Source organism: Oncorhynchus masou, chromosome 30 (genome assembly GCF_036934945.1).
Source record: "Oncorhynchus masou masou isolate Uvic2021 chromosome 30, UVic_Omas_1.1, whole genome shotgun sequence".
NCBI classification, from domain to species: domain Eukaryota; kingdom Metazoa; phylum Chordata; class Actinopteri; order Salmoniformes; family Salmonidae; genus Oncorhynchus; species Oncorhynchus masou.
Window position 1 is genome coordinate 30,539,041 of NC_088241.1, and position 13,417 is coordinate 30,552,457.

At 44.6% G+C, this 13,417-nt stretch overlaps 1 protein-coding gene across 6 annotated transcripts in view; it reads right to left on the reverse strand.

Moving 5' to 3' along the window:
• The window catches only part of LOC135522515 (phosphatase and actin regulator 4B-like), a 64,700-nt gene that overhangs the window by 15,664 nt on the left and 35,619 nt on the right, over positions 1 to 13,417 (reverse strand). For 2 of the 6 annotated variants that reach the window (XM_064948843.1, XM_064948838.1), the window contains exons 1-4: positions 6,419 to 7,610; positions 5,115 to 5,276; positions 4,701 to 4,781; positions 1,130 to 1,636 (exon numbers count right to left, since the gene is read on the reverse strand). In XM_064948843.1, the coding sequence (XP_064804915.1) occupies positions 1,130 to 1,636; positions 4,701 to 4,781; positions 5,115 to 5,276; positions 6,419 to 6,476 (808 nt within the window). In that variant the 5' untranslated portion in view covers positions 6,477 to 7,610. Of the gene's footprint in view, positions 1 to 1,129; positions 1,637 to 4,700; positions 4,782 to 5,114; positions 5,277 to 6,418; positions 7,611 to 10,912; positions 11,127 to 13,417 lie in introns of those variants that run through there. The other 4 variants (XM_064948840.1, XM_064948841.1, XM_064948839.1 and 1 more) reach the window with 3 other exon arrangements.

The window sequence follows — 13,417 nt, forward strand, 5'->3', positions numbered from 1 at the left end:
GCCATTCTCAGTTATCTCCCATCACAGCCATTAAACTCTAAACTCTGTAACAGTTTCCTTTCTCTCTGGCAACGGAGTTAGGGTGCCTGTATCTTTGTAGTGACTTATTTAAGCTTGCCATTACAAAAGGGTTGAACATTTATTGACTTAAGAGTTCAGCTTTTCATTTATTATTAATTTGTAAACACTTCTAAAAACATAATTCCACTTTGACATTATGGGGTATTGTGTGTAGATCATTGACACAAAATCTAAATTGAATCTATTTAAAATTCTGCCTGTAACAACTAACGTGGAAAAAGTCAAGGGTGTGAAAACTTTCTGAAGGCACTGTAGGTCAGAGAAAACCGAGGGAGAGAGAAAAGGGGAGAAAAGGAGAGGGATGACATGGAAGTTTCAGAGGTGAGAGAGAAAAGAGACAATAGAGGGAGAGAGAGAAAGAGAAAGCGAGAAGATTAAGATAAATCAGGGACAGCATAATATCTAAAAGAAACAGCAGACACTAAATGCCATTTAGCTCAGTGTGTAATAGCTGGAATTGTATCAATTAGCTTTAGCTCTTCAGCAGGTTTACGGTTGAGCTGAGAGGCATTAGCTTTTAAGAGCAGGAATGGTTAAAACGATAGTGCCGCATTAATTACGAAAGTAGGAGACGATGAGCTATTCCTCCTATTCCCTTCTGTTCCTGAATAAGACGCATAGCTGGAGCAGGACTCAGGGGAGCAAAGAGGCTCCGAGACTCCTGTCTATATCTGGGCCCAAACCAGAGGACTGAAGAGGAGGAATACTGACTGGAAGGAGGGAGGGAGGGAGGGGCAGTCAGAAAACCAGGCTCCAGGTAGAAGTTGCCTTTATGCAAAGATCTAGGACCAGCTGATCCTTTTCAAATCTTCCATTAGGGGGAAAAACACAAACCTTAGATCAGTCTAGAGACAGCTTCACCCTACTCCACAGAATGTGTATGTGTCAAATCAAATTTGATTGGTTGCATACACATATTTAGCAGATGTTTTTGCGTGTGTAGCAAAATGCTTGTGTTCCTAGTTCCAACAGTGCAGTAATATCTAACAATTCACAACAATACATACAAATCTAAAAGTAAAAGAATGTGTCGGTGTTAATAGCTCACCTCTACGGGCCCTTCCCTCCTCTGCGGACGCGTGCCGGGGGAGGGTGGGCTTCCATGCTGTCTCAGAGGGGCGACTCCTCCTTCCGTCCTCTGATGGCGCCTTCTGCAGGCCCGGCCGCTTGTCTCCATCAGAAGGGTGTAGTCTGCCCCCACGTCTACCCTCCTCCTGTCCCATCCCCTGCACCTGGCCCTGCCAGGCCATGTTAGACTTCCCCTCCCCCTGGGACCGTCCTCCACCTCCTCGCTGGCCCTCCTCCTGATGTCCGGACCCTCTGGGGCCACCCTGGTCCCCATGGCGGTCTACATCCGGGGGGAAGCGGACCCTGCGGTCCTCTGGCTGGGGCAGCCAGGCTGGGTTAATCTTAAAGTCTGAGGGGTTCACCCCAGACTCTGAGGGGGGTCTTGTCTGGTTCTCCTGCCCTCTGCCCCCTCCACCACCTCCACCCATGGGCAGGGTGTGGCCATTCTTCACGTAGGGCTGCTTGGGGCTGTGAAGATCGTCCCCTTCTGTCACAAAAATGGATACAAGCAGTGAGACTTTCCATACAGAGACAATCATCACACACACATGAGAAGATCTATAAACTACACTACTTTGAGTCACCAACCAAGTGTGAGGGAGGGGTTAGCCAGAAATCTAACAAAGCCATCATCTCTACTCAAAATGTTCTGCATATTCGAGTATAAATGGGCAAATTTAATTGGCTTGTTGAAATAGGGCAGGATGGACTTTTGGATTTGTTCCCTCGGTGCATCTGGACACAATTTCATAGCCCTATTCAGGATGTAAGGTTTGAGAAAGGTGTCCTAACTGCCAACCCCTTCGGAACAGAGCTCTGCCCATGGAGTGAAATATGTTTAATAAACAGGTCTCTGCAACACTGATGCCGGCAGAGTAAGGGCACAGAACACACTGACTTTCAAAGCTATTTCGCTGCAGGGTGCAATTTGTTCCACTTTCCCCAGCTCAAGAAAAACGCCATGTCATTTTCTTCCCAAAATATACAGTTATACTGTTTGAAAGGGAGCATGAGAGTGAATTTGCCTTTCTTCAACTGCCATTGAATGTCCTGAATTTGAAGCTGTTATTGTCATCGACTATGCTGTCTATGTAGGTGTGATAGCCCTGGACTTTTGTCTGATAAAGATAAAGCCATTTCCAATTTGCTCCCTCCCCCTTGGCTGCCTTAACCATTAAATGTTTGCAGATCTGAAGGGTCTGGATAGGTATATGTAGGGTAGTGGTGGAGCATCCAACATGTTGCGTACACTTTACATATATCAAATCAATTTGATTTGTCACATGCGCCCGAAGAATACAACAGGGGTAGACCTTACAGTGAAATGCTTACTTACAAGCCCTTAACCAACAATGCAGTTAAGAAAATTCCTAAAAAAGTAAATGATAAGAATAAAAAATAATTAAAGAGCAGCAGTAAATAACAATAGCGGGCTATATTCAGGGGGCACCGGTAGAGAGTCAATGTGTCATTGTGCGGGGGGTCGAGGTTATTATATACATGTAGGTAGAGTTATTAAAGAATAGATAATAACATTCTCACTTAGGTGTTCCATTTGTCCAGGTGGGAAAGGGCAGTGTGGCGTGCAAAAGAGATTGTGGATCCATCATCTGTGGATCTGTTGGTGCGGTATGCAAATTGAAGTGGGTCCAGGGCTTCTGGGATAATGGTGTTCATGTGAGACATGACCAGCCTTTCAAAGCATTTCATGGCCACAGAGGTGAGTGCTACAGGTCGGTAGTCATTTAGGCAGGTTACCTTACTGTTCTTGGGCACAGGGACTACAGTGGTCTGCTTGAAACATGTTGGTATTACAGACTTGGACAGGGAGAGGTTGAAAATGTCAGTGAAGACACTTGCCAGTTGGTCAGCGCATGCTCGGAGTACACGTCCTGGTAATCCGTTTGGCCCAGCGGTCTTGTGAATGTTGACCTGTTTAAAGGTCTTACTCACAACAGCTGCGGAGAGCGTGATCACACAGTCATCCGGAACAGCTGATGCTCTCATGCATGTTTCAGTGTTACTTGCCTCGTAGCGAGCATAGAAGTTATTTAGCTCGTCTGGTAGGCTCGTGTCACCGGGCAGCTCTCGGCTGTGCTTCCCTTTGTAGTCTGTAATAGTTTGCAAGCCCTGCCACATCCGACGAGCATTGGAGCCGGTGTAGTATGATTCGATCTTAGTCCTGCATTGACGCTTTGCCTGTTTGATGGTTCGTCAGAGAGCATAGCGGAATTTCTTATAAGCTTCTGGGTTAGAGTCCCACTCCTTTAAAGCGGCAACTCTACCCTTTAGCTCAGTGAGAATGTTGCCAGTAATCCATGGCTTCTGGTTGGGGTATGTACGTACAGTCACTGTGGGGACGACGTCCTCGATGCACTTATTGATGAAGCCAGTGACTGATGTGGTGTACTCCTCAATGCCATCTAAAGAATCCCGGAACATATTCCAGTCTGTGCTAGCAAAACAGTCCTGTAGTTTAGCATCTGCTTCATCTGACCACTATTTTACTGACCCAGTCACTGGAGCTTCCAGCTTTAATTTTTTACTTGTAAGCAGGAATCAGGAGGATAGAGTTATGGTCTTATTTGCCAAATGGAGGGCGAGCTTTGTATGCTTCTCTGTGTGTGGGGTAGAGGTTGTCTAGAATTTACCCTCTGGTTGCACATTTAACATGCTGATAGAAATGAGGTAAAACTGATTTAAGTCCCTGGCCACTAAGAGTGCAGTCTCTGGATGAGCGTTTTCCTGTTTTCTTATGGCGGAATACAGCTCATTGAGCGCAGTTTTAGTGCCAGCCTCGGCCTGTGGTGGTATGTAGACAGCTACAAAAATACAGATAAAAACCCTGAGACCTCCTTAGATATTGTGCACCAGCTATTATTTACAAATATGCATAGGCCCACACCTCGTGTCTTATCAGAGGCTGCTGTTCTGTTCTGCCGATAGTGTATAAGCCGCCAGCTGTATGGTCTTAATGTCGTCGTTCAGCCACGACTCGGTGAAACATAAGATATCACAGTTTTTAAATGTCCCGTTGGTAGGATATACGTGCTTTCAGTTCCTCCCATTTATTTTCCAGCGATTGAACGTTAGCTAGCAGAACGGAAGGCAAGGGCAGATTAGCCACTCGTCGCCTGATTCTCACAAGGCATCCTGATTTCTTTCCGTGAAACCTACGTTTACTTTTCCAGCGAATCACAGGGATCTGGGCATGGTCGGGTGTCTGTAGTATATCCCTCGAGTCCGACTCGTCGAATTTGAGGTGAGTATTCCCAGTCCTCTTTTCGGTCATAAGAGACTGTAGCAGTAACATTATGTACAAAAAAGTTACGAACAACGCGAAAAAACAAACAAAATAGCATGGTTGGTTAAGAGCCGATAAGACGGCAGCCCTACCTTTCGGCGCCATCTTTCTCCCTTCGGCGCAATTTTTCGCCAAACATTCAAAGTTTAGGGGCAAGTGGAAGGGGTAGTGAGCCAACTGGAACTGGCTGATTGAGTCATGTGGGGATCTGGTGAGTGAGTGACATCACCAGTGGCAGCACTCTTACCATTCTCCGGGAGCTCCTTCAGCACTCCCTGTTCTATAAGCTCCTGCCTCGGTCGCCTCATCGACATCTTTCTCTCCAGAACTGCCGTCAACACACAGAATTTAAGCCAGTGCGTTAATGCACTGAGTTTTTTTTTCAGATTTCTTCCAGATAGCATATAAAACCAAAGATAATACTTCAGATTTTAGTGTCATCTCACGTTCCAGAAATCAAAGATGTAAGTTTACAGATCTTCAAATAAAAATCATATTATTCTAACCACTATAACAATCATCTTGTTAAAGCAGACTGAACTGTACACACTGGAAAATTGGCCATATCACCAGGAGACAGGAAAACACACTGAAAGGCATTTGATAAAGACTGAATGCAACACATAAAAACTAACAAACACAACGAAACCATAACACAAACCTTCTGAAGTTTCCGTAAACTTCTCGCTGCTTTTCTTCTTCCTCCACTTCCATGGTTTGAAGATCTTGCCAAGGGTAGAGAACTTGCCCTTGCCCTTGAATGGGAGAGGGGTGCTGTCCCCATCTCCCTCCGTCGTGGTGTGCAGGTGGTCAACTTCATCAACTGGAGCAATGGCATCAGAGAGACAAGAATAGAGAGTCAAGAAACACTGTTGAACTATGACAACCACAACTGGGCATCTGAAACATATCAACAGCACAGAGAGCAGAGGTAACCCTTGCCCAGACATTTTTTACAGTAGCCTAGCTGAGCTCTAACTCAGGCGAGCAAAACCTTGTGCACTAGCTGCTGTTTAGCCTGGCCCATGCACTCTTGAGTAAAGTGTAATATTAGAACATTAGCCTATAGCCTAACTGAGCTAGACTGACACCCATATGCACACAGAGTAAAGTGCAGAGGAACATTAGCCGAGCTATGCTAGCCTGACACCCATATGCACCGTGATTAAAGAACATGGGAGTGCCAGGCTCATTAGGAAGGTTATTAACGTTAGCTCAGAGCTCTGGGACTATGTGTGCTTTGGCAGGGTGATAGTGAAAGCGCATGTACTCCTCCACACATTCACAACCAAGTAACCAACAGTTATGAGATGGGAGAGTTCCTCTTGCACTAGCCTCCACCTATAGCTTCCCACAATCAAGAGTCTCACATTCCTCCCTACTGGGAGAATATTGTTATAAGCCTTTCAACAACAACAGGCTATGTAGAAGCACACAGACACACATTGCACACTTTATGCTTTTTCACTAAAAATGTGGAGTCATACACCTTTAAAATTATTTGGAGGTAGGACTCTCTCTTTGGCCTGAGTGAGTCTCTCTCCGAGACACGTACAGACATCCAGCTGCCATGGCAACAGCTCAGGTGATTGACAGGCTGACTGACAAGGTGCTGAGCTTCACAAGGCCTGTCACAGAACATCTCTGTGAGCCAGGTTCCTCTAAGGTGGAGGTATTAATTCAGCAGACATAATATTTACAGTGTAGAAGGGCTGGGGCAAAACAACCAACCAGTCCCACAAACATAGGATGTCCTGACAATAACACTGCCCCAGCAATTCGGTTCACACAACAACGCACGCTTAAAAAACATTATAATATTTGCCAGCTGCTGATGGGCAGATGTAATAATACTATACAATACCTAGCTTCAAAACACCAGAAGTGGAGGTAGAGGAAACATGTCAAAAGGTGGAAATGGGCTCCAAAGCAGGGTCATGGAGGTTATATTACAGAGCTAGTCACCTGGGTGAGAGGTCAGGGTCCAGCTTCCATGGTGGTGGGACTTGAGGCAGCATGCCATGAGGAAGCAGAAGGTTGTGTTCAAAAACTCAAACACTTGTCCCTAGTCGATCCCAACACCCTAGGCAGGGAGGGGCGGGGGTCGGCTGTAACAGTGCAGAGACCCACAGAAGGCTACTAAGCCACATACGGACAAAACATCAAAGTCCAGAGGCCAGGTCCAAACCATGTACAGCCATCTCTTCGGGAAGTTACAAAAACCAGTGGATTCAGTTCACTATGTCCAAAGAATGAGTTGCTAAACGCAGTTGTCTGTAACACATACACCTCCTTGGTTCTCCTACACACAGGCACAGCAGGCTCTGGCAGAACGGTTTGCCTCTGACAAGGAGAGCACGGCAGGCAGGCAGGTCAGTTAAAATCCACTCAAGCAGGATAAATGATGGCTGTGCTGGGCCGACACACTCCAGATCCACAGTGGGTTGACTGACTGATACTACCAGAAACACACATGGCAGCACATTCACTCCATTCAGCTGGTAGCAGGAAATACAGTTGATCTTATACCGGAGATTCGAAAGGTGACCAAATGGATCCTTCCTATACCCATTTTCTTCTTCAAAAGCGTGCCTGAAGAGTGAGTGGAGGTCCGGTGTGTGTAGGCTGTCTGCAGCTGTGTGACTCGGACAGAGGAAAGGGGGGAGGGTTCTGGGAAACAAGGGAGGAAACGGTACTCCACCCTGATTCTAACTGTGACAGAGAACAAAGTCAACCTCCACCACTCACATGGAAACAGAGAGCCTGTTTCAACTGATAGTACAGGCTATCGGCTATAAAGCACACAGGACATAATATTAAGTGATAATGCCAGAAGGCGGTATATATTGGCAGGGGTGTTAGCAAATTGTGCCAATATATCCTTCAAAACACCGGTTTCAAGGGCATTATCACCTATTATCACACACACGGGTTACCAACATATTCAAATAATGATTGACATATTTTCATTAAAAACATTATTTTGATTAATTTATTCATACCATTTCATTCTTCCACAAGATATAGTCTTGACACAAATCTAGGGTTGCTACCCAAGCTGGTTGATCGTTCGGCTCGGTTGCTAGAGACGCTATCCAGTTGTTCACTCTTTATGTTCTATAAGGTTTATACAAATCTCTGCTGTTGAAAACTAAATGTTAGTGTAAAAGAACATTGAGATAATGTCTAGATGCCTTTTATAATGGAGATCAAGTTTATAACTTGGCTGGGATGATTGTGCAGTCAGATGGAACAGAGTAAATAGGCATTTTAACGTCATAGATTTAGCCGGTGCTAATTTGTGGAATAGACACTGGCTGGAATGCGGTTTTTTCCAATCAGTATTAAAGATTAGACCCACCCGTTGTATAACAATACCATAAACCCTCCATCATCATCACTCCCTTCTAAAAATCATCAATCACCCAGACCTCTTGAAGAATCCTTAAGTGTTGTGTACAATGATTTTATGTAAAAACAGACCTTAGAGAGGTCTGGAAGAAAAGTTCAAAGTGAATGATGCAGTGACAGCAAGGATACCAGGCTAGACAGTGCTGTCCAATCAGGAATCCAGCCCATCTAGAGCTTACCAATAAGGATACAGGGTCAGACTTGGTTGTCACTAGTAATGTTACATCCCCCCCCCCCAAAAAAAATTTATATAAATAAAATTGCTGCTCAATAGAAATAGGCAACTACCAAATAAGCCTCTGACAACCAGAACAAAACAGGTGGGGTTTTAAAAGGCATCCAAGGGGGTGCCTACTGACTGGGTGCTGGCCAAACAAACACCCACTGGATTTGCCTGATAGCAGACAAACTAAAGGAAAAGACAACTCACACCAACTTAGGTAAGAGTGCAAATAAATGTGGCACAAACCAAACAGGTGAGACATTATAAAAGGCTTTGTTTCACATAAGAGATGCCCACTGAAGCATTGGCTCTGTAGCTCTTAAATATCACCTGAAACTAACGACTGACTAATGAGGCAACAGGTGCAACACATCCTGATCAACTAGGATAATTCCAATCAGTGCGCATCCACAACTAAATAGAACCAACCTCGAAAACCAAAGCCTGTAACAGTTACCACAGCCACAACGTCATAAGTTCCACCTATTTCTACAATTTATCTACTTAAAACGTGATTTCCCATTTTTACAATATAGCCAATTTTGACTTTGTGGCTTTACTATCTAGTGGAAACCGCCAGACTGAGATAACCTCAAAGCAATACTAATAGCCACACCTGGTGTCAAAACATATTCCACATCTCAGACTAGTGATGGGAAGGTGAGCTATTTTTACTGACCATGATCTTTGACTCGTTTAGTCAAAAGAACGAATCTTGACTATTTTTAGTCAGTAACGCCCAGATTTCTAGGAATACAAACTATATTATTTATTGATACACTTGAAACGAGGTCTGGTTGTGGTCGCAACCGGACTAGATTGTGAACGGCTCTTGGTGGAATGCATTGCTTGACTGCAGTGAGGGTGATAAGCACAATATTGTTCGGCAACTGCAGCACCCCAAACGATTCATTCTCAAGTTCGAGTTTGTTGCACAGGGGCTGTTATCAGTTCTAAACATGTATTTTTTTTCTCTATGCTGCCTGCAGCATGATCTATTTTCCAGCGCGCATATATGACAGACAGCTGTTGGTCGGCGCACATTTCAGGAGCCGGAGAAGCACGTATTAATCCTGCTGTAGAGTTAATTGCGGCCAGCAGTTCAAAAGAATGACAAAAAAATGAATGAGTCACTCAGAAAAACGAATCATAACTCGAGTCAATAAAAAGAGTTGTCATTTATTATTTTTTCGAACTACACATCATCTCACACCAAGTCTCCCACCACAAAAAGAAAGAGGCCTGAGTAATAGTCATGAGGAAAAATGTTCTTATAAATGTGAGTGTCCAGTTGCAGGTGATTCTACAAAAATCTGGAGAAAAAACATCCGAAAGCATTTAAATCCATGCTTTGTGCCGTGCCGGGAGGCTCTTCGTCAACACACATCTAGCATTTCCCAGCATCTTTGCAGGAACTAGTTGTTTCTACTAGTAGATGACAGCAAGTTACACAGTGCGAGCAAAACAAAGATCTACACACATGCAAGAGGCATTTCCCGCTCGATACAAAACATGGTTTTAATATATTTTTTTGTAGAACCACCAGCAACTGGATACGGACATTTAGAAGATAACCTTGTACCTGACACGAGAACGAAGATAGTATTGCCAAGAGCAGGTTAGTTGAAAAATCTATGGCAACGTTTTGTATAAGCTAAGCTGTAACGTTGAGTATGGAAACATAGTTATCACATATCTTGCGTAAAAACCTGTAGCTAATTATGATCCAGGTTTAGCCCCAGCCCCATGAATCATTGACTCATAGCAGGAGCAGTCAGGTGAGCATGTGGTGGAGAGCAGATAGTGTTATTTTAATAAAGGGCCTCAGCAGCAGGCCCACTGCCTCGAGCAGCCTGATCACTTAGATATGAGTCTGCTTCCGCAAGGAAAGCCCACCCTTTCCCTCCTCAACCCTAAACTAGTCATCTTCCATGTTTTGAAATGGAGCCTAGATAAGTTTTGACTTGTCACTAGTGGGTGGTACAGAGAGGTAATTACAATACCTAAAGTTTTCGGTTGAAAAGATAGCTATCTCTCAACCTGGTTTTGTGTACTAGTACCTACACACAGGGTCGAACAGGCCATCTGGCATTTCAAATGCGAGATGGGCTGGTCCATTTTTTGCATGGTGTGCTTGTTTAACTTGTTACACAAGTGGCACACTAGGCCGATTACTCGCTGGTTGCCTAACTTAATCTCTATACAATAACCTAGCAAGACAACCCAACCTCGTAGGCTTAACCTCCATGGGATAACAGACCACAACAATACTGAGGGAAAGCTGGATGGAATGGCTCCAAATAAAGCACATAACACTCTACACATTCAGACAGAAAATCATATTTCCAGTAATCCCTCAGAAAAATGTTTCAATATCTCAGTTTACTGCCGCAAATAGTGAGACATGTGTTTGTGCGGCTAATCTTTTTGTTTTGCATACAGCATGTCAGAAGGGTATCCTGCACTCAGTAATGTGGGTGCATGCACACACACAGCTGATATTCATCCACCTGATCCCAGTGACTTTTAGCATTCCCTGTGGCAAAGAGAGATAAATAAAGTGTGCAACATTGTGTAATCAACAATCTTCAGCCCCGCCTCTCCTCTGCCCTCCAAACTTTTTTCAGCACCCAAGATGTTGAAAAGAAATTGAAAAACTGATCACTAAGGATATTTTTATAAGTGAGTAAAAGTGTTTGAGTTTATTTATAAATGTGTACTTGTGAGACTGATTATAGAGCAGGTGTATGTGAGTGACTGTGTGAGACTGATTATAGAGCAGGTGTATGTGAGTGACTGAGTGAGTAAGTAAGCTAGAAACTCACCTCTGCGGGGGATGTGTTGGTCCTGAGCTGGGGTCTCCAGAGGAAGGCTCTGTCCCATGATCCAGCCCCAGAGGGGCCTGTTTTGCTCTTTCTACCCAGGAATAGGCACTCCGTGCTGGGCAGAGGAGGAGCACACCTGGTCCACAGCTTGTTCAACCAAGTTCACTAGTCTCCTCTTTCTGTCTACTTCGCCACCAACTCTTTGCAACTTTCTTTCCCCTCTACCTCTTTCGGGTTAATCCTCCCTCTCCCTCCCTCTTTCGGTCTCCGTAAGACCTACCCTCCCTGCTCCCTTGAAGTACTCCCCACCCTCCCTTTCTCACTGACCCTCCCTCCGGTCAGCATTCACAGATGGATGCCAATCATTCCTTTGAGCTGCACTGGTGGTGTATAAATATGTGTTTGTATTTTAGTGTGTGTGTGTGTGTTAGAGTGAGTGAGAAGATTGGATTTACCACAACAGGATTTACCACAACAGAATTTACCAACATTCTCTGGCTAACCTCTCGGGCTTTAGCCCTTCATATATGCCCACCACAGTTCTGCACAGGATCTCTTTCCACTTTGAATGGGGCACTCAGATGCTTAATAGACCAAAACCAGCAGTAACGAAAGTAGTTTCTTGAGCAGCAGTGGGCTCTGACTGCTCATGTGGCCTGACAGTGGTCAGATCCAGGTCAAAGGTTAAATAATGACACCCACTGAGGTATTCATATTCTGTCTCTATGGAGCCACCATATACAGTGGGGAGAACAAGTATTTGATAACCTGCAAAATCAGCAGTGTTTCCTACTTACAAAGCATGTAGAGGTCTGTAATGTGTATCATAGGTACACTTCAACTGTGAGAGACGGAATCCAAAACAAAAATCCAGAAAATCCCATTGTATGATTTTTAAGTAATTCATTTGCATGTTATTGCATGACATAAGTATTTGATCACCTACCAACCAGTAAGAATTCCGGCTCTCACAGACCTGTTAGTTTTTCTTTAAGAATCCCTCCTGGTCTCCACTCATTACCTGTATTAACTGCACCTGTTTGAACTCTGTTACCTGTATAAAAGACACCTGTCCACACACTCAATCAAACAGACTCCAACCTCTCCACAATGGCCAAGACTAGAGAGCTGTGTAAGGACATCAGGGATAAAATTGTAGACCTGCACAAGGCTGGGATGGGCTACAGGACAATAGGCAAGCAACTTGGTGAGAAGGCAACAACTGTTGACGCAGTTATTAGAAAATGGAAGAAGTTCAAGGTGACCCTCGGTCTGGGGCTCCAGGCAAGATCTCACTTCGTGGGGCATCAATGATCATGAGGAAGGTGAAGGATCAGCCCATAACTACACGGCAGGACCTGGTCAATGACCTGAAGAGAGCTGGGACCACAGTCTCAAAGAAAACCATTAGTAACACACTACGCGGTCATGGATTAAAATCCTGCAGCGCACGCAAGGTCCCCCTGCTCAAGCCAGCGCATGTCCAGGCCCGTCTGAAGTTTGCCAATGACCATCTGGATGATCCAGAGGAGGAATGGGAGAAGATCATGTGGTCTGATGAGACAAAAATAGAGCTTTTTGGTCTAAACTCCACTCGCCGTGTTTGGAGGAAGAAGAAGGATGAGTACAACCCCAAGAACACCATCCCAACCATAAAGCATGGAGGTGAAAACATCATTCTTTGGGATGCTTTTCTGCAAAGGGGGCAGGACGACTGCACCGTATTGAGGGGAGGATGGATGGGGGCCATGTATCGCGAGATCTTGACCAACAACCTCCTTCCCTCAGTAAGAGCATTGAAGATGGGTCGTGGCTGGGTCTTCCAGCATGACAACGACCCAAAACACACAGCCAGGGCAACTAAGGAGTGGCTCCGTAAGAATCATCTCAAGGTCCTGGAGTGGCCTAGCCAGTCTCCAGACCTGAACCCAATAGAAAATCTTTGGAGGGAGCTGAAAGTCCATATTGCCCAGCGACATCCCCGAAACCTGAATGATCTGGAGAAGGTCTATAGTGGGCCAAAATCCCTGTTGCAGTGTGTGCAAACCTGGTCAAGAACTACAGGAAACGTATGATCTCTGTAATTGCAAACAAAGGTTTCTGAACCAAATATTAAGTTCTGCTTTTCTGATGTATCAAATACTTATGTCATGCAATAAAATGCAAATTAATTACTTAAAAATCATACAATGTGATTTTCTGGATTTTTGTTTTAGATTCCGTCTCTCACAGTTGAAGTGTACCTATGATAAATTACAGACCTCTACTACATGCTTTGTAAGTAGGGAAAACCTGCAAAATCGTCAGTGTGTCAAATACTTGTTCTCCCCACTGTATATGTACAGCATGAACACGGGGCTCCTAACAGCAACTCTGCCAGTAGGGCTGAGAGTTGTGAGTATTCACAGAGAACTGAAAGGATGGGCAGTGGGGCCCGAGAGAGAAAAATTGAATAAAAATATATAGAAAGTGGTACCTTCTCTAACTCACTTTCGACATAGAAAT